Raw genomic sequence first — 25,914 nt, forward strand, 5'->3', positions numbered from 1 at the left:
AGCGCTCTGCCATGTAGGCTTCAACTCCTCTTGCTTGGCGCTGGCTCTAGTGGGGTGTTACCCGCCCATGCTAGGGCACCTGCACCCTTACCCAATTCCTAGGCCTCAGGGTACAATCTCCTGCAGGCTTGCAAAGCCATGTACTAGTGAAAGAACCTTACACAGTAATATCCTTAACGTCTAGGTATTAACAGTTACCGACCAGAATGCACACGCTAAGCATACAGTGCACCACGCCCCATAAGGCAAGTGAACTTTTCCTGGTGGTCAGTCAGGATCAGATCGTCCGGGGCTCCTCCAGCCTCTGCACAATATACTTGGCAGAGGGTTGAGGTCTAGGGCAGCTCCGATCTTGGGCTGTGTCCTGGAGTTGGTGCCTTTTGGACCCCACTTTATATAGTTAAGCTTGAGTCCTGCTTAGCTCTACCTTAGCCAATCATTTCAAATTAAAGTATTACAAAATAATTCTTTGACCCATCCTAATATATTGCAGAACAATGCTTTATACCCCACCACCTGAGTTGCTTTAAACCTTGCACAAATTACTTATGCAACAGACAGAAGCAATTACAGACCCAGACGGAAACCATACAGCTAAACAATAGAGAAGTAGATACCATAAAGGCAAAACAATGATGTACGGATTTCACAGGCACACTGCTGCTAAGTGGTTCCTGGCAGACAGACTGCTGCCAACGTTTTCTCTAAACAGCGTAGGAGCTGTGTCTTTATCTGGCGGCAGCAGGTACTATTAGGACAGAGGTGCCTCCTTAACAGCCCACTATTACATTGTTTTGCTCTAGAGGGGCTGTGACTCTTTGCATCTCCCCCTCCCCGCCTCCAGCTGCGCATGCCAGGGCAGGGCAGGGCTCCTGGGATGCCCACAGAGAGGTTTGGGTTGGTGGCCTAGGCAAGTAACTTGGTGTCTCTGTCTGCAGTTACTCCCTGGCCTACGACCCGGCAGACTGGCTGCTGCTGGACCCGCACTCCGGGAGGGTGCAGACCAAGCGGGAGCTGCCGCGCCGCTCGCCCTTCCTGCAGAGCGGCTGGTACACGGCTGTCATCCTGGCCAGCGATAATGGTGAGCCGGGGGTGCTGGCCCCTCCCTGCAGCCTGGCTGAGCCCCGCCCGCCCTCCTGGTCAGCGGGCGGGGCCCTGACCTGTCTCCCCTTGTCCCCAGCTGACCCGCCGTGCACAGCCACTGGCACCTTGTCCATCGAGATCCTGGAAGTGAACGACCACGGGCCGGCCCTGCTGCCACTGGCGGGCGTCGTGTGCAGCGAGCCCAGCAAGGGGCAGGGGCTGCTGCTGAGTGCCATGGACGAGGACCTGCCGCCCCACGCCGAGCCCTTCCACTTCCGCCTCAGCCCCGACGCCCCCCAGCTCGCCCGCAACTGGAGCCTCAGCCAGCTCAATGGTGAGGCCGGGGGACAGAGCGAGCCCCAGCTGCCATCGCTCGCCCATGGACAGGAGGCGACAGCCTGAGCCCCGCTCCACCCCAGCCTGCCTGAGGGGGCAGGACTTGATGGGCCTGGGGTCGGTGGAGCCTAGTGGGGGGGGGCAAGGGGCTGATCAGTGAGGGAGCAGCAGGGGAGCAGAGCAATGAGGGGGAAGCAGGGGCGAATCAGTGAGCAGGGAGCAGGCCCCCATTGCTGAGAGGGGAGCAGGGGGGCTGATTGGTGAGGGGGTGATGATCAGTGAGGGGGGAGCAGGTCCTGGTCGGTGTGGGGGGGGCTGATCAGTGAGGGGGGAGCAGGGGCAGATCGAAGAAGGGGGAGCAAGCCCCAATCGGTGTGGGGGGGCAGCACTCGGGGCCATAGGGCTGGGGCGGGTCCAGACACTCGGTGTTTCATAGTGTCCCTGTCTCCGCCCAGCGACCCACGCGGTGCTGGCGGTGCTGGTGCCGGTGCCCACGGGGCTGCACTCCCTGCCGCTCCTGCTCAGCGACTCCGGGACGCCCCGGCAGGAGCGGGCGCAACTGCTGAACGTCTCCGTGTGCCCCTGCGATGAGGGGGGCAGCTGCCAGGCCAGCGCGGCAGCTGCCTCCACAGCCGGGGCGGGGCTCAGCTTCGGGGCCCTGATGATCATCCTCAGCAGCATCATCCTGCTCCTGTGTAAGTGAGACGACGACCCCCCCTCCCCCCGCTGACCCCCGCCTCCGCCAGGGCCCAGCCCCACCACCTCTCTCTGTCTCGGCAGCGCTGGCCCTGCTGGCCGCCATCCGGGAGCGCTGCCACCGGCGCCCGCGGCACCAGGGGCTGCTGGAGAGCTCGCAGGACGACCTGCGCGACAACATCCTCAACTACGACGAGCAGGGCGGGGGCGAGGAGGACCAGGTGAGTGGGGGGGGCAGCCCCCTCACCAGCACCAGGCAAACCAGCCCCACACTTCGCTGCTGCCCCAGCCCTGCCCGTGCCCCTCGGCCCTGCCCCACAGCCCCCTGCTAGCCCAGCCCATCCTGCCCCAGCCCTGCCCCTCACTCCTGACCCACAGCTCCCTGCTAGCCCAGCCCCGCCTGCCCCAACCCTGCCCCTTGGGGCTGACCCACAGTCCCCTGCTAGCCCAGCCCTGCCCCTCACTCCTGACCCATAGCCCCCTGCTAGCCCAGCCCCACCTGACCCGGGCCTGACCCACAGCCTCCCGCTAGCCCAGCCCTGCCCCTCACTCCTGACCCACAGCCCCCTGATGTCCCCAGTCTCTCCTGTTTAGGGGGGACACATACCATATTACACCAGCCTGGGCAGCACCAAACTGCCCCTGCCCCGTGCAGCCCAGTGCCCCCAGCAGGCAGGGACCTGCTCATCAGCTGGCCCCGGCAGGCACTGAAGCTCTTCTCTCCGCAGGGTGCCTACGACATAAACCAGCTCCGCAACCCCGACTTCTTCCCCCCACCCTGCCCCTGGAGCAAGCAGCCAATCCGGAGAGACGCTCCCTACAGCTACGCCACCCCCCTGTATCCACGGAAATTGCCCGCCAGCCCCTCTGACATCGAAGACTTCATCAATGAGGTGAGTGGGGTGCCAATGGGGTGGGCTAGTGCTGCTCCCAGCTGGCCCCGGGCCGCTCCTGCCAAGCGGGAACAAGTCCGTGGGCCAGCTGGGCTGGACTGCCAGCCCTGGCGCCCCCAGTCGGCCGAGCTCCCTGAGGGCCGGTCTGCCCGCTCCTGCTTGGCCAGGCTCCTAAAAGGCGTCCGCCAGCCCCAGGGCCCTGCTCAGCTCGCTTCCTGTCCCGGGGGAGCAGGCCAGCTGGTATTACTTGTCCAGCATCCAGACCAGGCTGGGCACCTCCCAGGATAGACCCAGCCCTCCCGCTCAGGGCAGGGGCTAACGCTGGCGCAGGAGGGAGGGCATTGGGGTCCCACACCACACTCCGGCTGGGACTGGCTCCACATGGGTGGGGCTTGGGGCTCCCATGGGCACCACGGGACTCCCAGGCTCCGACTGAGGGGAGGGCAGGCAGCTGGGGCAGGCCAGGCACTGGTTGGGGAGGGGCCGAGCTAGGGCACGGAGACAGGTGCCTGGCCCCAGGGCTGCTGTGCTACAACTAGCCAACAGCTGGTGGCTCCCGCAGCTGCCCCCCGCCCCGGTCTCACAGTCCTGCCTCCTGCCCCCAGGGGCTGGACGCGGCCGACAGTGATCCCAACGTCCCCCCCTACGACACAGCCCTCATCTACGACTGCGAGGGCTCCGGCTCCGTGGCTGGCTCGCTCAGCTCCATCGTGTCCAGCCTGACGGACGGCGACCAAGACTACGACTACCTCAGCGAGTGGGGGCCGCGCTTCCGCCGGCTGGCAGACCTGTATGGGCCCTAGGGCTGGGGCAGGGAGGGGGAGTCAGGGGCTGGGGGGGGGCGGGGAATCCTGTGAGCAGGGAGCTGGGCCCTACCCAGCGCTGGCAGAGCCTGGGAGCAGCCTCCTCAGTAGGATGCGGCTACAGCGCTGCTGAGCCATGGGCAGCGGACACCTGAACAGCACCAGCCTTTGGAACAAGCTGCGTTTAAACAGCAAAGCCAGCCCGGGACACAGGCGGCTCCCCCACGTCGCGGGGGCAGGAGGGGGAAAAGAGAAGAACCAGCTTCTCAGGCCTGCCTCTGCCCACGCACCAGAGCCAGGAGGGTGCAGGGATGTGAGAACTGCACTGAGACCCGCGTGTCCGGCTTGACCCGCAATGAGCACTGACCAAGCTGCAGGGGGGAGACTCCCTGCCCAGCCGCCAGCCAAAGCCCAGAGCAGCACACGTGGCAGAGGGCACAGCCAGCATTAACTTTAGCCTGGCTCTCAAAGGGCAGGCTGGGGAGCACGAGGTGGAGGAGACGGGCTGGGCTGGCTACAGGGGAGGTATGTTCTGCAGCAGGGCTCAGGGCTCTCTTACAGCAGACAGAAGGGGCAGAAGCTGGCTAGGAGAGGGCAGAGAACAACGCGTGGGGGGGGGGGGCAGGGTCCAGGGAGCTCAGTGTAGAAAGAAGAATCAAGGATGAAGCCACATAGGAGGACACTTCCTAGAGCCCCCAGGGACAGCCAGGGCCCCATACCAAGCTGTGGGCCCTGCAGGAGAATGCCCTGGAGCAGCTACGGGACAGGGAGCCTGGGGAAAGCCAGGTCCTGCAGAGGCACCCAGCAGGGGGAATTGCCCAAGTGAGGCTGCGGGAGGGGCAGCGCAGAGTGGGGAAGCAGCAGCAAGGCACAGCTGGCCCGGGCCTGGCAGTGCCAGACAGGCAGGAGGGAGCAGAGCAGCAGCCATGCATGGAAGGGGCCCCAGGCCGAGCCAGCCCCCCAGGCCCTACCTGGCTGGCGTGTTCAGGGCAGGGGAAGCACCAGGCTGGGACCTGATGAGTGGAGGGCTATGCCAGGTCCAGGAGGCAGGGGTCTGCCCCCTGTGGAGGTTCTTACACAAGTGCCAGGTGAGAATCCCCCCTATGGCAACCCCCAATAAAGAGACTTGGAGCACAGTACTGGCTGGAGCCAGGTGCTGCATGGGCAGGGGGCACCTGCCAGCGGAAGGGCAGTGAAGTGCCGCTCCTGGGCCCAGCTGTGGGCCTGCAGCCCAGCCTCCTCCCCCCAAGGCCCCTGGAGAGAAAACAGAACCAGGCCCAGGGCAGAAATAAGGCACATTTTATTGGTGAGCCACTCACCCGGCCAGGAGGCACAGGGACTGGCGTTCCCCAAGCCAGGAGCCCCCACGTTGCAGCCAGGCTCCTTAGGAGGGGGTGGGGGGCACTTTCTCTTCCAGGCCCCGCTCCCTGCAGGGCTGATATGCAGCAGGGGTTGTGGGAGCCCCCAAACACCCCAGTGAGGCAGGGGCAGCCAGTACGAGGCTGTGCATGGCACGTTAACAATCACGCCAGGGCCCAGCACGGTGCACCTCCAGGCGAGCAGAAGGGAGCCATGGATTAGCGCCTGCTTCCCAGAGAGTGTCATGGAGGCTGCGCCGGTGCGATGCGCCCTAGGAAGCACGGCACACAAACAACATCGCCAGCTGGTGCCGGAGACGCCTGCAGCGCCAGGGCAGGTAACGCTGGGTGCTGCCCCCCACCCCCGGGCACAGTCCACAGACAGCCCTGCCCAGCTATGTCTCCTCCTGGGGGTCACCGCCCGGGGCAGGCTCCAGCAGTAGCTGCCTGTCCCGCAGGGGGGTGCGCCAGTGGGAGCTCAGCATCTTCTTGGTGGCAGTGACGAGGTGGGCATAGTCCTGGGCCTCGCGGGCCTGGCCGGCGCTGCGGGGCGAGAGCAGAGGCAGGTGGTCCCTGCGGCGGGAGGAGCGGAAGAGTGGGGGCCGGCGTTGACTCTCACCATCCTGCAGTGACTCAGGCAGGCCCTTGCCCTTGGTCTCGGGCAGCAGCATGATGCTGAGCACGGAGAGGATGGCGAAGGAGGCGAAGACCACGTGGTGCAGGAAGAAGCCCCGGTTGTTCTGGATGTCCATGATGGGCCCAGCTGCTTTGCCCACGAAGCTGGCAGCCATGATGAGGCCCAGCCCAGCACCCCTGCAGTGGGGGGGACACAGACCAGGCCCTCACTGAGGGACAGCGCCTCCTGACCAGAGCACGGGGCGAGGGGGTGCCACAGCCCAGCGTGGCGGCTGGGGCCTTGCCCTGACTGGGTGGCTCAGAGGCAGCAGGTGCGGCCTGGGAGCTGGGCAGGACCTGGCCCCGGCCCCTGCCCAGGCGAGCAGCCGAGCACCATGTGGAGCAGCCACCAGGCCTGGCTGTGTCCTCCCAGTGGTGGGGCACGGGCTGGCTGGGGAAGGAGGACACAGGTCATGCCCCATGGCACTCTGCCATGACATCCAGGCTACGATTTGGTTGACTCGAGGGCAGCCCCCAGGCAAGGGCACTGGATCAGAGTGGGGGAAGCTGGCTCTGGTCCCAAGGGGTCCCCCTTGAGACTTAGTACCCACCCCCCAGGAAGCCAGTGTGCCCTCCCACCCCTTCCGGGGCCTGCATCATGCACTAGCCCATGGCTGCCGTGAGGCCCATCTCCTACCTGACCACGGTGGGAAGGACTTCACTGGCAAAGAAGATGCTGAGCATGGTGACAGCTTGCGAGCATGCGATGCCCATGACAGAGAGGGTCAGGATGATCCAGTTCAGCAGATCTGGAGCGGGAGTGAGGGAGTAGAGTGAGCACATGCTCCAGCCTGGCTAGCTGGGGCCTTGGGTGCAGGTGGGCTCCAGCCTGGCTCCCCACGGATTTACAACTCCAGGGTTTTAAGCCCTGCCTGGTGAGTGGGGCAGGGAAGTACCTATGTGCCAGCCCAGGGAGACCGCCAGCAGCTGCTCCCTGAGCAGGACAGAATGGGCATATCTGTCCAGCCCATTTCTGGATCGGATGCTTTGGGGACTTCCACAGGGAGCTACCAGGAGAAGGACATCACCCCCCACCATCCACCCCGGGCAAGGGGCTGAGCACACTCCCAGACCCTCCCACCAGCCAGGGGTCCACCCCTCTCCAGCACCAGGGGTGAGCAGAGCCCCCAGCAAATTCCTTGGCTCTCGCCACCCCGGAGGGAGTAACTCCATGGCTGGGGGTGGTGGGGGAACTAGCTTGCAGCAGGAAGCCAGGTGGTTTGGAGTCCCAGGCTCACAGCACGACTTATCCAGCTGGGGAAGCCCAGGAGCCAGTCCTAGGAACGGCTGGGGTGGCTTGCCCTGCCCTGGGGGGGGGGCACTAGCCAGGGCTCAGGAATTGGGTGAGCAGCTGGGCACAAATGCTGTGACTTGTACGATGGTTTGCAGTTACCGGCAGACCCACGGAGCTCGCTCCTCCCCCTCCCAGGGACCGGCGCCAGCATGCAATGGGGCAGAACTGCTAGTGCCCATGGGCCGGGGGCTAAGCCGCAGGGGAACGGGCCCATGGGCCGGGCCCCGTGCCCCTTACACTGTGTCAGGGCCAGCAGCAGCAGCGAGGCGATGCCGGTCAGGATGGTGCAGAGCAGCAGGACGGGGCGGCGCCCGAAGCGGTTGACGGTGAGGCACAGGGAGAGGCAGGCCGCGACCTCCAGCGCCGCCAGCAGGAAGTAGGAGAAGTAGAACTGGGGGAGGTAGGGAGCCAGGTTGCGGGTGAAGCAGTGCCGGGTCCCGCTGCCGATGAACCTGCAGGAAAGGCAGGAGGCGCTGTCCTTGGGGGAGGGCAGCCGAAGCGCGACCTAGCCAGGGCACGCGATGCGAGCTGGGAGGGTCTCAGCCTGGCCGTCGGGCGAGCTCTGTGCCCACCACTCAGCGCCATGCAGCCTGCACAAGCGGCGAGCTCTGCTCAGACTCGGGGAGACTGGGGGAGGCGGGTTGGAGCGAGGGACAGCCGCAGAGCTGTGCTGGGGGGAGTGCAGGGCTGGGACAGCGGGGAGCGTTCGGGGGGGGGCTCTGGACTGAGAGGCATCAGCAGAGCTGTGTGCAGGGGGGAGCCCAAGGCTAGAACAGCAGGGGGCTGGGAGCAAGGCTGCCCTGGGGCGTGCCCAGGAGAGCCAGGGTGGGACAACGTGGAGCAGGGAAGCCCATGGTCCAGCCATTCCCAGCCTCCAGCGCGCGGTGGGTCCTTACGCCGTGAAGCCGAGGATGAGGCCATTTCTCCAGATGACTCGGGTGCTGAAGACCTCGCCAAGTGTGTGATAGCACGGCAGAGGGGCCCCGTCGCACTCCAGCTCTGGGGGCACAAGAGGAGCGCGGTCAGCCCAGCTCTGGGGCAGAGCCAGTGGGAGGGACGGAGCCAAGGAACGGCAGGACCGAACGCGTTAGCGTTTCGGCCAAGGCCGGAGGGTGGAGGGACAGGGAGGAGCAGCAGGTTTGGACTGGGGCGGGGAGTGCCCACAGCACAGGGCTCAGCCTGACTTCGACCCCCAGCCTCTCCCAGGTCGGGCCCCATGGACGCAACCGGGGCCCTCAGGCCCAGCGCTCACCTGCTAACAGGTGCTCCTGGCTGTAGAATTCATCCTCCAGGCTCACACCGTTGCCCTCAGCAAGGGCCCGCAGACCCTTCCTGCCCTTCTCCAGCTGCCGCGTGGCCAGCAGCCAGCGGGGTGACTCTGGGAACAGCGACGGGCAGCTGCAGGGAGAGCATCACCAGGGTCACCACGAGCCCAACCTCAGCACCCGGCTGCACAGAACCCGCTCCCACGACAGACCCTGCCCTGCCAGGTGGGGGCAGCTCTGCAGGGAGTCCCCCCAGGCGAGGGACGGTGGCACCCGGGAGGCAGAGATGGCACCAATCCAGGCCAGGCTCACTGTGACCCATCTCAGCCATCTGCTCCACACAGTCTGGGGTCCACTCAACCCTGGGAACCGGACAGGGAACTTGCACCAGCAGCGCCCCCAACAGGCTCCTGCATCCCCCCAAACCTGGGGCCAGCAGCGCAGGGACCCACCCGCTGCTCCTTCCCCCCAATGGCTGCTCCCTGCCACGGGTCCACTTGAGGAAGTGGACATCCCCGTCCAGGGCCAACTGGGCCCCTTCTCTCTCTGCTACCCCCACGCCCTGCAAGCCCCAGGTCTGATCAGGCCACAAAGCTCAGAACCAACCTGGAAAATAAATTAACCGTGTTTAATCTGCGTGGAGCAAATATTTACCTCCAGCCCCATGGGTTCAAGGGCCCCTTCAGAGGCAGCCGGCGCCTCACTTGAGCTGAAGGGCCTGGGGAGCGTTTGACCCAGCCGCAGTCCCAGCGTCGCTGCCAGCTGGTTTCACGCTCACTGGGACTTGTGTGCAGGGGAGGAGATGGCGCTGCCCGTGTTCCCTGTGGGCTGCTCATCCCACGGAGCTGGGGGCTTGGGTCCCTGCCAGCACATCTGCTCTGGCACTCAGGGCTGTATAGGTCAGGGATGAGTGGGGCACGATGGGGTCCAATGCCTCAGGGTAGGGCTCTCCCCCCCCAAGCCACTCCAGCTCCTCGGCCATCTTCCCACAGGTGTGCAGCAAAGCCAGGCTGGCCCTGCCTGCCCCCAGCCCCCCCGTGGCACAGCCGGTCCTTACCCCCAGCACGTTACCAGCAGAGTCAGTGTCAGCGTCACGGCACCCTGCAGCAGCCGCCACTGCCGACACAGCACCGCCAAGCCCGGCAACAGCAGCTTCCCGGCAACCCAGAAGAACCCCGCAACCATGACGACCATAAGCCGGTGGGGAGGGTCACACAGCTCCAGCCCTGGGGTGGGGAGAGAAAGGCAGACCGGGGGTCTAAGACTGAGTGGGGAGGGTCGATTCACACTGCATCAGGCTGACATCCGGCAGCCACAGGGAGCTCAGCACCAAGGCGAGCACTGGGCAGGGGCACAGTGGGGGCAGCTCCCTGCAGGGACTGCCACCCTCTCTGCTCCCACCTGGCCTGACTGACGAGGGGCTCTGCAGAGTCAGGCTCCCCCACAGCCCCTGGGTCACCTCTTCAGAGCAACGCACAAGCAAGAGCCTCTTGGGGCTGCTGCCCGTCCCCCCACTGCAGCTCCGGGCAATGTGGGAGCAAATACAGCCCCATGCGGCTCAGCTCACACAGGGGCCGACTCCCGAGGTGACGGTGCACGCTCCCCACTCCCCGGGGCTGCAGCAGACACCCCTAGTCTCCCCGTTAGCTGGAGTCCCAGGGCCAGTTATGCTGGTGTTTCAGAGTGACATACCTGGGCATCACGCACTACAGAGCGGCTGCCCCGTGAACCAGCAAGGGGCCATACAGCCCAGGGTCACGTCGCCCATCTGCCCCTAGGGCTCCAGCCAGGAGGGGCCAGGACAATTTCTCATCCTGTTCTGAACCCTGCCCTTTGCGGGTCAGCTGGAGAATGACAATGCCCACCACATGGAGGGAGGGTGCTGGGGTTACACTGGCAGGTAACCCTGGGATGGGGCAAAGACATGTCACCCCAGGCCAGACCCAAACTGAGCCCAACTGGGCTCTCCACTCCCTGGCCCGGGGTGGGGGTGGGGATAAGCTGCAGAGGTAACTGCTTAGACCATTGGGTCTTGGGGGCAGGGACAGCCTGTCTGTTCTGTATTCGTACAGCGCCTAGCGCCACGGGGTGCCGGACCACGTCTGGGGCCCCGAGGCACGACGGTAATACAAATGACAACTACTGTAAAAGTCAGGGCAAGGGGCCACATGCACAGGGCCATGGAGCTCCACGGGGTTCCCTCTCCTGGAGCAGATAAGGGGTGTCAGGCCGGTGGCGGACCAAGCGGACTCACTCGCGACGTAGAGGGAGAGGAAGGTGCCAGCCAGCGCAGCACCGAGGAGGAGCCGCAGCAACAGCAGCATGAGGTAATTCAGCGCCAGTGCCACACCGATGCCCAGGGGAACCGCCAGAACCAGGGAGAACACGAAGGTGGCACGGCGGCCAAACCTAGAGAGGAGAGCCAATGGCAGTGAGCTGGGCAGGGGACAGAGACACAACCCTCTCTCCCCCCAGGGCACACATCAGAGCTGGACACAAACCCAAGGGGCAGGGCTGGTTATGGACAATGCTGCATCTGGCCGGGTGGGAGGGTCTGATCAGGGGCCTGTCATGGCAGGTGCTTTACCTGTCGCAGGCCAAGCCGAGTGCAATGCAGCCACTGAGCCAGCCCAGCAGGTAGGTGGCCTGTTCGAGTGGCACCTTCCAGCGATCCGAGCACACCAAGTCCCACTGCGAGAGGAAAGAAGTGTGAGCCACGGAGTCCTTGATGCTGCCCTGAATGGGCCTAACACATGGGGGGGCCTGAACGGGCCACTCAGGGGACACCACATCCACCACTGCAATGCAACCCCCGCTGGGCTGGACCCATGCAGCTGTTTAGCTAGCACACTGCTAAGAGGTTTTGGGCAGGAAGTGAGAAGATTCCCAGGTCCAGGTGAAACCACAGGGGGAGGAGGTTAGAGAAGCAGGATGAGGAATTCAGCCAGGCCACTGAAGCGAACACCCTGACTCCTGAAAAACAAGCCTGGAACTTTGTTTGTCCCATCCAAAAGGGCAGGACCCTCCAACAGCACATGGATTCTGGCACCACAGCCCAGTACAGACTCCAAGGTGTGAGAGCGTTTCCTCCAGCATCCCAGACCAGAGCCATTTCCTGCATCACCCTGGGGTTTCCCATCCAACCACTCATCAGGCCTGACCATGCTTAGCTAGCCCGGTCAGACAGGCTCTCTGCCCAAGGCGGCAGAGCTGAGGCAGGGCAGGCCCTGAATGCGAGGCAATCTCCACGCCGTCTGCTGTGCAAGTCCATCCCTAACAAACATGGACCCTCCCCAACCCTGAATGCAGGCGCCGCCTGGGGTCAGTACAACTGGCATCTTCTCTCCCCTCCCCTTGCTGCCCAGGGATGGCAGGGAACACCTTGTCCCTGCCAGCAGCGCAGAGGAAGCAGCAAACAGGGAAAGGAAGTAACTGCCCGGGACATGCGACTCTCCCCCGCTCCCCAAGGTGTTGCTGGAGAAGCAGAGCCTGGCCAGGGGGATGGAGCGCCCCCACCAATCACTGGAAGACGGGGAGCTCTCACCCAGGGCTCTGTCCATCCACCCGCTCCAAGGCTCAATCTCCTTCCCCTGCACACAGCCCCCATGGAGCACAGTCCCTCATGGCACATCCGGCCTGGGCAGCAGCAGAATCCAGCTCAATCTGCCCCCGACCCACTCACAGGCCTCCCAGTGCTGGGACCACCCTCCCGGGGGGGGGGGGGGAGGGGAAGAGGGCGCTAATCAAGGTCCCCGGGCAGTTGGTGTCAGCACTGGGATTCGGACTCTCCTTCCCCTGCTCCCACAGCACAGACAGGGGCAGGGAGGTGCAGGCTTTTCAGGTCAGGGAACTTTCTCTAATGGCACCGTGAGCATGTCGCCATGGCCTGGGGAGGCAGGGCTCTTCTCCCGCCCTGTGACTGCTGTCCCCACCCAACATTTTGCAACAAAGCTGCAGCGAGGTTTGTGGATTATGCAAACGCACAAGGAGACGGCAGTTGGGCGGCTCTGCTGGGGCCAGCGGGGCCACCCATGGAACCATCTTCACCGCCCGTCCCCAGGCAGAGCCACGTTTAGCACCAGGGGGCTCACGCCTGATCAGGGCCCCTGCGGAAAAGCCAAGGCTGCTATGGCCTGTTAAGGGTACATAAGATGTCGGGCACCAAGGTGTGTGCAGGGCCAGCTCTGGGATTCACCCCCAGCCCCGGACCTTCGACCAGAGACCAGGGCTGGCACTCTGCAGCCAGCACGGCTAGGACGGGCTGGGCAGACCGGAAGCTAGAGCAACCCGTGGCCCACAGCTCTGCCAAGGGGTGGGCAGATGAAAGCAGCATGCGGGGCTGGAAGCGCCCAGGTCCCTGTGACTCAGTGTTTGCAGCCCGGCCCGGCCCCCAGCCACCATGGGGAAGCAGGGCCCTGGGCAGCAGCAGGTGCATCTACTGCCCAGCACGGTACCTGTCTGGGGGTCTGCACGCAGAGCGCGCCGGGGGCCGGTCCATTGCTGGGGGTCGCAGCCAGCTCAGCATCCCCACCCCGCACATGGACACCTGGGCAGCGCTACCCTGGCCAGGGCACAGAGACTTGGGGGACTAGGCAACAGAGAGCTCACCCCCACCCTCTACTCCCCACCAGAGCTGGCTCACCCCCTCCCCAGGACAGTCCCTGCCCCCTAGCACTCCGCCCCAGGGACAGCCCCCCCAAAGCCAGCTTGCCCCCCCCGGGTCAACCCCCGCCCTCTGCCCCCCCCAGCCGGCTCGCCCCCCCCCCCCGGGACAACCCTCGCCCTCTGCCCCCCCCCCGAGCCGGCTCGCCCTCCCCCCCGGGACAACCCTCGCCCTCTGCCCCCCCCGAGCCGGCTCGCCCTCCCCCCCGGGACAACCCCCGCCCTCTGCCCCCCCACCCGAGCCGGCTCGCCCTCTGCCCCCCCCCCCGGGACAACCCCCGCCCTCTGCCCCCCCCCCCGAGCCGGCTCGCCCTCTGCCCCCCCCGGGACAACCCCCGCCCTCTGCCCCCCGCCTCCGAGCCGGCTCGCCCTCTGCCCCCCCCGGGACAACCCCCGCCCTCTGCCCCCCGCCTCCGAGCCGGCTCGCCCTCTGCCCCCCCCGGGACAACCCCCACCCTCTGCCCCCCCCCCCCGAGCCGGCTCGCCCTCTGCCCCCCCCCGGGACAACCCCCGCCCTCTGCCCCCCCCCCCCGAGCCGGCTCGCCCTCTACCCCCCCCCGGGACAACCCCCGCCAGCGCCCCCCGGCCGCGCACCTGGGTGACGAGGCTGGAGCGCAGCCCGGCGGCGGGCAGCTCGTAGTCCCAGCCGCGGGTGCAGGGCCCGGTGCGGTTGGGCCCCGCGGCGCCGGGCGCGTAGCGGTAGAGGAGGCAGCGGCTCCAGCCCGCGGGGCCCCGCGGCACCGAGGCGTCGAGCAGCGCCCGGCCCGACAGGTTGCGCAGCGCGGGCGGCAGCAGCGCGGGGTCCGGGCGGCAGCGGTGGGCGGGCGGCGCCGCCAGCAGCAGCCCCGCGAAGAAGCCCAGCGCCAGCGCCGCGTTGGGGGCCCAGCTGGCGGCCGCCAGGAGCCGGGCGCGGCGCCCGAAGCCGCCCGCGGGCCGCAGCAGCCGCGCGTCGAACTCCATGGGCCGGGCGGGCCGGGCAGCGCCGCGCCGGGCCGGGACAGCGGCCGCGGGCCCCGCCCCGGGGCGGAGCCGGCCGCGGGCCCCGCCCCCGGCCGGCCCAAGCCCCGCCCCCCGGCGCTGCGGAGGCGGAGTCGCGCCCGGGTCGGGTCGGAAGAGCCGGGAGCCGCGATCGAGCCCCGCCTCCGGAGACCCCCGGCTGGGCCCGGCCCCCGCTCCCGCATGGGGCGAGGGCCCCCGCTCCGGGCCGCGCCCAGGGCACCCTTGGGGTGCCACTGAAGGGGGGGGAGGAAAGCGGAGCTCCCGGGCTGGGGGTGCCGAGAAACCGCGGAGGGGGGAGCTAAAGGGCCGCGCCCCGCCCCGGTAAGACCCCGAGGAGAGGGGGCACCGGGGGGGGGCCTGAGGTGGCCCAGGCCTGTCCCCGCAAAGAGCAGCCCCAGCCAGCCTGCAGGAGGAAGGGCTTGTGCCCTGGAAGTGGAGCAAATCCTTGGGAGCTGGAGGCTGCCCCGGGGGGGGATTCCCCTGCACCCCCCCCGGATGGGCCACCCCTCGCCCGCCGCTTGATAAGCAGAGGGGGATGCTAGGGCAAGCAGGGTGCTGGGGCCAGATCTCTCCCCTCCATCCACCTGATTGCAATGGGCCCAGCCCCCCCATGAACCCAGAGTCAGGCTCCAAACCCACCCAGCCGCACCCCGTGCACCTTAGACCCGGCCTTGGCTCAGTGGAGGGCAGTAATTTGGGGGAGGGGTAGCTCAGTGGTTTGAGCACTGGCCTGCTAAACCCAGGGTCATGAGTTCAATCCCTGAGGGGGCCGTTTAGGGATCTGGGGCAAAAATTGGGGATTGGCCCTGCTTTGAGCAGGGGCTTGGACTAGACACCTCCTGAGGTCCCTTCCCACCCTGAGATTCTATGAATTCCCCACAAAGGCTCCACTGAGGTGACACGCTATCGAAATCAGACTGCGAAGCAGCACGTCCAGCACACTTGCCACCTCTGCAGGCAACCGCTGGGACGTCTCTCAGCTGCAGCATCCAGGCCCAGCTCCTCAGAGCGATTTGGACGCCTGCTTCCCATTGATTTCCATGGCAGCTAAGCACCTACACATCCCTTTGAGGATCTGGCCCCTAGTGATTCATGTGAACTGTATTATTTAGCTTAGAGGCTTCTCAGAGTTAGCTTGTGCTCTTCACCCCCCCCCCCATCTGTCTGGCTCCAGCTGTTGTCTGACACTCATCTTGTAAACTCCTTGGGGCAGGCCTGTCTTTCTGTACAGCACCTAGCACCATGGGGCCAAGACAGCAGGATACTACTACAATACCACTAATGAAGCCCAGTGGTGCCCCTCACATGGCTGGAAGGGGACTGGCCAGCACCCTCAGAGCATTATCTGCTTTATTCCCTTGCCTGGGCTCTGTGAATCCCAGCATTAACACTGCCTGGCTGGAGTGCCCCTTCGTGTACTGCCTCATCTGTGCAGTGCAGGCGCAGCTGGGAACACTGTGAGATTTGTCTGACAATGTCTAGGGAGCCCAGCTGAGATGGGGACCCCATTGTACCAGGCACCGCACAAACAACAGATATTCCCTCCTCTACAGAGCTTGCAATCTAACTAGGCTGCCTTAGGTAGCTTGCCTGGTACTCTGGTTAGGTGGGCTGCTTTCAAAGCAACATACACTGGTAGGAGTAGGACCTACCAAAAGTGACTGGTTGGGCCAGCTTGTGCATTGCACACTGGCAGTTGTGTGCAGAATGGGGCTCACAGGGCTCCTAGCACCTTCTGAGAACAATCATGGCCCTGAATTTCTGGGCAGCAAACAGGCTTTGGACATGTTGCACCAGGTAAGAGCTTTAAGGTGGGTGCATCCAAGAGCCCAGTCTCCCAGGATCAGTGCAGTGCGACTGGACAGGCTTGCTGCTGACCTGGTCTTGCTGCTTCACAAAGGGTAGTGAGTGCTCATGGATGATGAAGGAAGGGGGCCCTTGTGCTTGGTTTCTTTGGGCAAAGAGCAGCCCTGGGCAGGGCACCGAACCTTAGCACGGAGCTTCTCCCCCAGGACAGCAAAGTGAAAGTCTACAGGCCGATGAGCTGAATTCATCCTTCCACAGCCTTTGACGCTTTCTGCTCACAGGTGGAGGGGTGTGTGGGTGCCCAATGTCCAAGTCACATGTTGCAAAGGCTGGGTCAATCAGCATAGAGTGTTCAGCCTAAGTTTTGGCTCTGGGGACAAATAATCGGGTGCTGCAGGTAGATTGATTGCAAGAGGTTTAGATAGATCCAATGGGACTTTGCAATGAAAATACTCCCTGGCACCATTCACCAGATCTAAGCTGCTGAACACCTTGACTAATATTTACATCCACCCTGCCCTTCTCATTCTGCCTTATCTCCTCCCAGCTGTGTTTGCCTTTTGTCAGAGCTCGGTTTGTCCTCCCACAGTGCCATGCAAATCTACTTGGTTCAGTTAAAGGTTCTCTCGCTCCCAGAGCTAGTGGGGGACTGGGACCATGATAGAGGAGAAAGTCTTGTTAATTATTTTGTGCCCTGCCAGCCTCTCCTCCAGTGGCACTAAAATACCAAGAGAGGCACATAGTCATCTCTCCTGGGACAATGCTGCGGCACTGCACAGAGGAGTGTTACTGAGAGTAAAAGACACTAATGAAAGCACACGCTCTAATGAAAACCTATACTGCTAACTAGATGGAGTTAGGAATGGCCAAAGAACAGGAAAGCCAGACAGCTCTTGGGGATGGGCAGTTGTAATCCTGGCTAAATTTGAAGGTTGGTGGTGCCAAGAAGGGGGAAAACACAAATTTACATTATGGACCATTTTAATAATTGTCAAGGGGTTTCATTCTCTAAGATGTCTCAGAAGCAAGGAAGGTGAAGGACCCCATGCATTGCCCAGATCAGGACAGGATTAGAAAAGGGCACTGGTAACAAAAGGCTTGCCACAGACATCCGGGTTGTGAAATCTCAACATTCTGTATCAATTAAAAAAAGCTGAAGGAAATGGGATTATGGTCCAGGTGGGCTGGGGCATGTCTCTTACTGCACCTGCTCCATCCCACTACACAAAACACTTGGGAAGGCTCTGCCTATGAAACTACTGGTTCTTCAAGTCTTTGTCCATGTGGATGGTCCATAAGTGACGTGTAAGAGTCACATACAGACCATAAGTGGGATCCACACAGACAAAACATCTTAAAGCACCACAGTTCCCATAAGGTAAGAAACTCTTCTGTTTCTGGCTACCCACCCCCTGAAGATCCATAGCTACAGACTGGGAGACATTTAGGAATTCATAGTGTCAATGTCCAGCAAGATGCATGGCCTGGAAACGTGCTGAACTTCAGCTTGGTTTCCAGCTGTGTACGGTGTTGTAGAGCACGAGGTTCACTGGGGCTTGTGTGGAGCACTGGTGACACCTAGTGGCCTAGTGAGGTCAGCTGAAACTGTGCAACACTGACTCAGGTGTGTGATTCAATTGTGTGTGTCCAGCAATCACCGACTGTTTCAGCTGCAGCTTCTTGAAGAAGTGGATGCTCTCGAGGAACCAGCAATAGGACATTGGACCAGCAGGAGGGACCACATGGGTCTTAATCCCAGGCTTGGTTTCTTTCCCTGTAGTGTGATGACTGCATAGAAGACCTTCTAAAAACCTGGTTTGGGAAGGGGAGGAAGAGACGGAGCTGCTGATCAGGACAGCAGTGACTAAGCTATGGAGGGAGCTAGCACCTTTTAGGCTTCTGATCAGAATGGTCACTGGGCCAGATTCAGTGCTGGCCTAAGATGGTGCAACTCCACTGAGTGGGGCTGCTTTTGGCCCTGGGTTTATAGAGACTGTAGTTGGGGGGTTATCTGAGGAGATACAGGCTGTAGGTACAATAATCTGGCACACCCCAGTGATTGCCCTGGACTTTACCCCCAGGCAAGTTCCCTGTGGAGGGATGATTGTATTCCAGTAGTACCCAGACGACCTGTTGTGCTGGGAGCTGTACGAACTGATGGTGTCCCTGCCCCAGACACCGAATGGTTGCCTGGAGCTGAAGCCACTGGGTACTCCTGGGACAGTGAAGCTAAAGGGGTGTGAAACAGTAACAGAAAACCCGGCTTCGGGAAGGTGAACTGGCAGAAATTCACAAACAAACCTTCCTTTTTTTTAAAATTTATTTACGAACATTATCTTTGAGGGACAACAGCATCTCTCTGGCGCTCATCTCTGTACATGCAACTGTAGAAAATAACATTTGTATTCACTTTGTCTCTGTCTGCAGGAAGTTGTACAGCGAAAGGACAGCAGTGTCGCGGCAGAGCGGTGGCATCGGCAGCACCAGCACTGCCAAACAATATGTACACAAACTACATTGTAAAAAAAAATTACATTGTTACATTACAGACAACGCAATCTTGCCGCTGTTTTACCCCACATACTACGCAAGTTGGACTAGTACAAATAGAAGGGTGTGAATTGACCTGTGAGATATTTACATTTATATACAGTCTCATAGAAGCATTACAAGGAGGGAAATTTACACTGTTGAGACTTGAATCCACGTAGCACAGGTGTCAAAGATAATACAATGCATTAGCTATTGTTGCTTTAAATTGCTGATTAAAGGTCTCTCCATGCTTATACAGATTAATTGATGGTTATTTAACAAAAGAAAGAACTGGGCTTGAAATTAATAAAAAAAATAGGTGTTATTTGTGGCCATATTCCTGTGTTCTAGAGAAAGAAAAGCATTCCTGTATCCTCCCCACAGAGCAGGAGAATTGGCTGGCCTATCAATTCCCCTCCACTTGCATGGAAAGTGTGTGCTGCAATTTAGCTGGCAATACCCGTGGAGAAAACCAGCCACTGCATCAGGCAAAGCCTAGCCCTGAAAGGAAGAGAAAAGGAGCAAAAGGACTCGAACCCTGGAAACAAAGGACTCAATGTTTAAATAAAAAAAACATTCCGAATACATCCAGGGGTGCTACAAATCCTGACCCTCTGTAGGCCATCGGTACATTCCACTACACATTCCACAGTACAGAGCAGCCTCCTCCTGCATTGTACCAGTCACTCAGTCCAGGACACAGGGAATACCCCCAGACAGGTTTGTGCACAGCATAGGCAGAGAGAAAACTCCCGTGGACATACCACAGCAGCATGGCGAGATGGAGCTGAGCACCAGCGCTGTCCACGGCCAGGGACAGCCTGTCCGTTTCCCCGTACAGCCTTAGGAAGGGAGCTAGGGATTTTATTTCTTAAGTCACTAACGCCATGTAGTTAGAAGAAACTAGTTACTGTGACAGATCACTTGCCTCAATAGCTTTGCATGCAATAAGCCTCATTCACTGGGGATAAGCCTAGTGAAGCCAGTGTGGTTACACACCAGCCAAGAATCTGGCCCCATAAGTCTTTCCAACTCTCCAAAACAATCCCAGCTTGTGATGTGATGCCATGATTTGGAATCCCAGCCCCCAGTAGGCCAAGGGTGCTAATTCAATAAGTTAGTGGGAAAAATCACCTTACAGGAATGTGCTTCAACTGGCATTTCTGAAGCAGCCTGGAGGAAAGCGGAGATCCGGCAGGCTGCAAGGCTGTGTGGTTCCCAGCTCAAGTAATCAGGTCACTCCATAACAGCAGCTGTTTAAAAAGCCAGTGGGTGACAGAGTGAGAATCTGAATGTAGAGTGCTGAGCAAGGAGAAATGCCCAATTTGGCAACTTCTCTGACTCCCTAGATGCCAGAACGGCTGCTCCTCCTCCACTGGGATCAAGCAGGGCTTTGGTTTCTCCACTAGCTAAATGTGAGACTGATTCCACTCCGGACTTCCCCCTGCTCCAGCCCTCCCGCTGCTCTTGGCCCTAGCCTGTTGTGTTATCTGGGTGGGCAGCCCAGGTCCCAAAGCACCGGGAGAACCTTGGCTTCAGACTCCAGAGCTTTGCCGTCTAGGCTGCTCACTCCAAAATGCACAGTAGGGGGAAAAAGAAAAGGAGTACTTGTGGCACCTTAGAGACTAACAAATTTATTAGAGCATAAGCTTTCGTGAGCTACAGCTCACTTCATCGGAAGGGGACAGGGAGCAGAGCAACAAGGCTGTAGGCAACCCTCAGACTGAATTAGTCAGAGCTCCTCCCCTGCTCCCACAGCAGCTCAAGCACCAGGAAAGGAGGGGAGCTGAACAGGAATTTCAATGGTGTCTGAATTGGACTTTACCTAGCACATGCACCTGGCAATGTTTAAAAAAAGCCTTAAAGTAACCAAGTGACAGGCCCCCAGGTGCATAGGTGCGTCTGTCCATGCATTCCCCTCCAGCCCGTCAGGGCACAAGATGCAGCACAGTCAGGGTATCTATATTTTGACACCACTCCCCGCTGCGCAAGTGCCCATGTTTCCTGTTCATTTCACGCAGAATTATTTGAGCCAGTGTGTTTTAGCAGTATCCTGCATGGGTCACTTTCACACTGCAGACAGAAAGAGTCCACTTGTTGCAGTTGCAAAGGGAGCAGGGCTGGCTGGCTGACCTACATGCCCAGACAGTATGGAGTGAGCTGGCCCATCGGTGTGAGCGAGGACCAGAGGGCATAGAAGAGGCATTTTGCATCTGCCTCCAGCCACGTCCTGTACATCTGTGCTTGGGTACAAACACTGCCAGCTGCATTAAGTACAGTCTCCACTATTACTCCACTGACAGCCACACACTCAACAAATACAATCCTCTCTGGAACCAGCCATGGTGCCATCACCCAGCAATACAGGAGCAGAAACACCCAGCATCCCAGCTGAAGTTACAATTTCACTTAGCACCCTCCTGACCGGGGCTGTTCAAATCCAGAGCTCCAAATCAGATAATTCAGAAAAATCAATGCAGTGTGCACCCCAGCTGAGCTGGAGCCAGAGGACAATCTTTCCTTAAATATACAACTAGAAACTGCCGCCCCACCAAGGGCTTAATTCTGAGCAATCTCCCCCCAGCCTTTCCAGGGACAACCCCTCCTTCTGTGGCTGGCTGAGTGGTACCAAAGGAGGTTTTTAAGCACACAACGGAGTAATGCCTCCTGCCGGGCTCTGGCTCCTCAACAAAGAGGTCTTGCTCTCCTAAAAGCAGAGACAGACAGCTGGCTTCTGCGAGGGTGCAATATTCAAAACACCAGGAAGAAGCCCACAGAACAGGATGGACCTGGAATCTGTGCTCACAGTGACGTGGTGAAGGTGACCTCCAGACAGGCTGTGGGATGGGGAGGGAGGTGTCCCTTCTCTCTAATTAGACACCTTCCCAACCTGATCAGCTAGTCTGCATCAAGCACATTTTAGTCCTGACTAACTCAGCACAGAAGCTCATTCCGACTGACATGTGACTAATGGCCAAACCCGTCTCTCTCTCAGAAGTGACCTGAAGACCTTCCTGCCAACACTACAAGAATATGCTCAAGGAAGATGTGTGCATCGCCCTGCACAGCACGTCCCCTGCTGACCACATCTAACTGAAGCCTTGGAGCAAGGGCTAACAGAGCCACACAGTACCCCTGGACATTGGGCCACTGAGGCAGTGCTGGGCCAGTGGAACTGGATAAAAATCACAGCTAGGCCCCAGCATGCTTATTAACGCCTCAGACACTTGGCAAGGTATTCACCACACCCTGAAAACCGAGGCAGAAAGGATCCCACAAGCAAAGTGATGCTGGATGCCCAACAATTGCAGCCTTGCAGCGGCCCCAGAGCATTTTTCGGCCCCAGTTCACCCTCACAGTTACTTTCCCAGCTGTGGTGCTTTATTTCCATACATGACTTACAGAGCAACTGGCTTCTTTATCCAGAACTCACAATACTAATAGCGCACTAGAATGGCTGGTCATAATGAAGAAATGGCTATAAGTGCCACTCGACTGCCAGGTTGCCTCGCCTTCCCTAGGCCATGTGGCTCTGAACCACTGGCTCCCCAGATTACAACAGCTCAGACTGAAGAAATAGGGTAAATGGTCTGTGTCTCAGCCCAAAAGTGCAGGTAACATCTTCTAAATTCCTCTAGGCCCAAGCTAGCATGTGTCAGGGTGGGATTCCCCATCTTCCTCCCCTGTCCCCACCCCCCAAACATTCCTCGCTAAATCTGATGCATGGCTTCCGAATCTGTGCAGGTGGTTTCACTACTCCACTAAACTCAAAAGGGCAGGGGGAAAAGGGGAAAACTAGACTGTGTTAAAAGAAGAGGTCGACGCTTGGAGATCTCCACAACACGGACTGCAGACTGAGTTAGTTTGCAAGGCCTGAATCTCAGGAGACAGGTTTGAAATACTGAACACTGCACACCATTTTGGCCCTTATTTTTTTCCTTGAGAGGGAAAGTGCTGCCTAGGGTGAACTATACATACAAAGATAATTTTAATTAATTTATTTATTTCTTTACACATAACTGAAAGTGATGTTACAGTACATAAGTTATTTACAACTGTGCAGTAATGTGTTGCAAAATAAATTATCTAGAAGGCAGCAAAAGTACATTGTTAATGTATATAAAAACTGTACAGCATTTATGGGATACAATTTCTTTATATGAGTATTGGCTCTGTAGTGTTTTCAAGTTATGTTCTCAGAAAGAGAAACAAAATGCCCAAGATTAAAGGAAAAAAATATATATAAACCACATGGATTTGACTCCATTAAAAACATGATCGGCAAAGTCCTGGCTCTCCGTCACCATTTTCGCGGTAGACACTCACCATACTAGTCACGTGCGCATAACGTGCCAACTGCCTCCTCACTCATCCAAACTTGGTGACGAGCAGCTACTTTATGACGACTCGGAAGGCATCAGGGATCTGGAGCCGCAGCTGTTTGCACCTCCGGAACCGCAGCTGGGAAAGCTGGATGCTTCCTTTTAGTTTTGCTTTTAATTTGTGACGTAACCAGGATGGAACGAGAACTATAAAAAACCCACCGTCTCCTCTGCAGCTTCTCCAAGAGGAGATCTGCGGACAAATGGAAAACAAAGAGCTTGAAATCGCCATGTTCACAAGTACATGAACTGCATGGTTGCTGGCCCTGCTCAGCAGCTTCTGCAACACACGTGTTCTTGAACCTTTTCTCCTCCCTGCCTCCGTCAGTCTCTCTCCCCCTTGTCCGTTCAGACGCTCATTGCTGTGTACAGGCTGGCTGCCCTCTGCTGCAGCAACCGGTTTGAAAGGAGATGCGTTCCCCCACTCCCGCTGCCTGGCGTAGCTGTGATCAGTCCAGAAGTGAGGGAGACGTCGTGAAGAAAGTGCAATTATTTTTCTTACTGTTTTGTTTTCTGCCGATAGATGCTTCCTCCTCCTCTGACCAGGGATTCATCAGCAAGTGGTAAGGATGAATGTGAGCTCGAGCATCCGTCCTCGGAGGGCTCCCGCCCTTGCCAGTTTTCAGGGAGAATGTCTCCTGGTTTTGTATTGTCATGCCGGCAAGAGCACAAAGTCATCGTTGACATCAACCATCGGCACGTAGAACGAGGGAACCTCATTCACACAGAGGGATTTATGCCCAGCTGGATCCAGCTCCTGAACCTTCAGCTGCCACTCCATTCGCTGCACCGCATTCAAGGCAGCGGCTTCATGCTGCTGTCGCATTAGCAGGCACGTCTGCACCAGAACCGAACGCCCAGCAGAGACGGGGGTTCATAGGAGAGAAGAGAGAAGATGACAATCACTTGAGTGCACTGAACAATTGCACTCTGGCAGCAAGGCAATGGAGTCTGCGGCTATCATGTTGGACAGAAACATTCCCAGCCAGGGACAGGTTCCACAGCAGACACTGGGTGCCCTTGTCGGAAGGAAGTATATGCTTGGAAAACAGTCTGTTGAACAGGATTTTGAGAAGGCCCCACTCCTCCAGAGGTGCTATAAAACCTCAGAACAACAGGCCAGATTAGAACCATTTTTAGCCCTGGAGTCAGTGTGAAGTGCTGGCTGAACACAGCCCATGGAGTGCTGCAGCTCGCCTAGTACATGGTAATACAGGCCCAATCAACGTGCAACACTGCACACTGAGACCTGCAGTCTCCACCTCTGTGTGAAAGACGAAGGAAGGAAGAGAGGAAGGGGTGGCTCACTAGTTAGGGCTCTAGCCTGGGACCTGGGCTTAAGTCCCTGCTCTGTCTCTGTGCCTCAGTTCCTGTCTGTGAAATGGGGCAATAGCATTGCTCTGCAGCAAGCTGTGTTTTAAGGATGAATACCTTACAGATTGTGTGGGGGAAGTACCTTCAACAGAAAGTCTATCTGAGGGACTTCCAGACAGACAGACAGACAGCATGCAGCAGCTGGCCATTGCTTGGCAGACCAAACAGCAGGGAAAAGAGAAAACTGTGTGGCCTGAAGGAACGAGCACAGCGCTGAGTCAGGAATCCTGCCGCAGCCTCACTGCGTGATCGTGGGCAGGTTCAGTCTGCCTCATTTTCCCCATCTGCAGAACATCAGAGATGGCCTGTCCTTCCCCAGCTCACAGCAGGGATTGCTCTCTGCATGGCATGGGAATGTGCAAGTATACTGCACAGATGGATGCTGTCAAGGTGTGGCATTTAGAACTGCTCACAACGCTTTCTCCCTGGGGCTCCTTGCCCTTATCAGAGATTTCTGGAAACCACAAATCCTGCTTGCCAAACCCTGAAGCCAGGCACAGCCAGGTGCCCAGCAGCAGTGACTTACACTGCCACGCAGGAGAGCACGGTTTAGGGCCTTTGCTCTGGGATAGCCTGCGCCTCTGGCTCACTGTAGGAATTGCACTGACTGACTGACTGACTGGAGCAGCAACCACTGTCACAGGAGAGACTGGAACCCTCCCCCTTTTTCACCTTTAAAATGCCAAACAAAATATCCCAAGCAGGTTACAGATCAGGAACATCCGCTACTGACTCCTGGAAATGCTGCACACCCCGTGCACTGGAATCCCCAAGAACAGCAGGGTCATGCAGCTCTCACCTTCATTCGATCATATTTGTCATCCACATCTTGTAACCAGGAAATAAACTGACGAGCATTGAAACGGTCTCTGACGGATTTGTTTTCATCTCCCTGCACAGGGAACAGCAGAAAGGGGAATTACACATTAAAACTTATCAATAAAATAAATAGCCTATCAGACAGGTGCAAACCCCTCCACTCTCCACCACACACACAAACCCACCACACTCCTGGAAGAAAGAAGAGTAGTGGGTCTGAAGTAGCCAGAAGTGCACCAGCAGGGAGGAATAATGGGCTATGCAGCTCTGTGCTGCTTTCACAGCACGTTGCTAGAGGTTTCAGCCTGAGTGGTGGATGCTATACACACCAGCCCCCTCCTTGCGTTCCCCACATGGAGCTGGAGCTGAGAATCTGTTAATACTAAACTCATTCAGTTCTTCCTTTGCGAACAGAACACCTGCAGCTCACCGAGTCCTTGAACTTGTGCCCCAGATCATAATGTCTTCTACATGGAGATTTCCATAATGTTTTTTTTTTTTGTCCTGGGAAACGCTGAGAGGTAAATCAGATGCATGGATCAATATGCTGGATCACTAATGAATCCCACCATACTGTCTGCAGCTCAGGAATCAGCTTCTGCAATGCAGCAGTATGCTTTCTACAGAGATGACAGCTTTCTGGCAGGTTAGTGGTGCAGCTACAAAGCTTCTGGCCAACAGGAGGTGCTAATGTAATCGCTCTATCCCACTTCAGCTAATTTTAACTTCTTATGAAGCTGAACAATAATACAGACTGCTGAAGTCTGACTCATTTTTTGTGCTAGTTCTTCTCTGCTTTCACCAGTGCCACACTACGTGGAATCAAAGGAAAAAAGCCCATCTCTGTGGGCTGTGCAGTGCAGTTTTGCTTTTCAAAGCCAGTCGTCTCTAAGGAAGTCATTTCATAGATTTCTGTTCTCTGTGCAACACAACTGGG

General features: G+C 59.1%; 3 protein-coding genes across 11 annotated transcripts in view; 1 reads left to right on the forward strand and 2 right to left on the reverse strand.

Annotated features, from left to right (window-relative positions):
* CDH15 (cadherin 15) overlaps positions 1-5,039 on the forward strand; it is a 31,295-nt gene extending 26,256 nt beyond the window's left edge. For both annotated transcript variants that reach the window (XM_043494916.1, XM_043494917.1), the window contains exons 9-14: positions 939-1,081; positions 1,181-1,417; positions 1,875-2,114; positions 2,200-2,336; positions 2,844-3,008; positions 3,614-5,039. In XM_043494916.1, coding sequence (XP_043350851.1) covers positions 939-1,081; positions 1,181-1,417; positions 1,875-2,114; positions 2,200-2,336; positions 2,844-3,008; positions 3,614-3,811 — 1,120 coding nt within the window. In that variant the 3' untranslated portion in view covers positions 3,812-5,039. The remainder of the gene's footprint in view (positions 1-938; positions 1,082-1,180; positions 1,418-1,874; positions 2,115-2,199; positions 2,337-2,843; positions 3,009-3,613) is intronic.
* Positions 5,040-5,095: 56 nt separating this feature from the next.
* SLC22A31 (solute carrier family 22 member 31) lies at positions 5,096-14,049 on the reverse strand. Of its 3 annotated transcripts, XM_038368753.2 has the most exons (9): positions 13,660-14,049; positions 10,991-11,094; positions 10,658-10,812; positions 9,461-9,629; positions 8,391-8,536; positions 8,035-8,137; positions 7,376-7,590; positions 6,482-6,593; positions 5,096-5,982 (listed from the first exon to the last, which is right to left on the reverse strand). In XM_038368753.2, exons 1-9 carry the CDS (start codon positions 14,023-14,025, stop codon positions 5,565-5,567), a joined length of 1,788 nt encoding a protein of 595 aa, XP_038224681.1. In that variant the 5' UTR covers positions 14,026-14,049; the 3' UTR covers positions 5,096-5,564. The 3 variants fall into 3 exon arrangements, with proteins under 3 accessions (XP_038224681.1, XP_043350854.1, XP_043350853.1); XM_043494919.1 differs by lacking the exons at positions 10,658-10,812; positions 13,660-14,049 and having other exon boundaries at positions 10,991-11,088; XM_043494918.1 differs by lacking the exons at positions 9,461-9,629; positions 10,658-10,812; positions 10,991-11,094; positions 13,660-14,049 and adding an exon at positions 9,058-9,410.
* An 8,298-nt stretch (positions 14,050-22,347) lies between these two features.
* Positions 22,348-25,914, reverse strand: part of ANKRD11 (ankyrin repeat domain 11) — a 223,607-nt gene continuing 220,040 nt past the window's right edge. For 5 of the 6 annotated variants that reach the window (XM_038368453.2, XM_043494827.1, XM_038368456.2 and 2 more), the window contains 2 exons: positions 24,958-25,050; positions 22,348-23,622 (listed from right to left, as the gene is read on the reverse strand). In XM_038368453.2, coding sequence (XP_038224381.1) covers positions 23,437-23,622; positions 24,958-25,050 — 279 coding nt within the window. In that variant the 3' untranslated portion in view covers positions 22,348-23,436. The remainder of the gene's footprint in view (positions 23,623-24,957; positions 25,051-25,914) is intronic. The other variant, XR_005288446.2, reaches the window with a different exon arrangement.

Source organism: Dermochelys coriacea, chromosome 12 (genome assembly GCF_009764565.3).
Source record: "Dermochelys coriacea isolate rDerCor1 chromosome 12, rDerCor1.pri.v4, whole genome shotgun sequence".
Taxonomy (NCBI): domain Eukaryota; kingdom Metazoa; phylum Chordata; order Testudines; family Dermochelyidae; genus Dermochelys; species Dermochelys coriacea.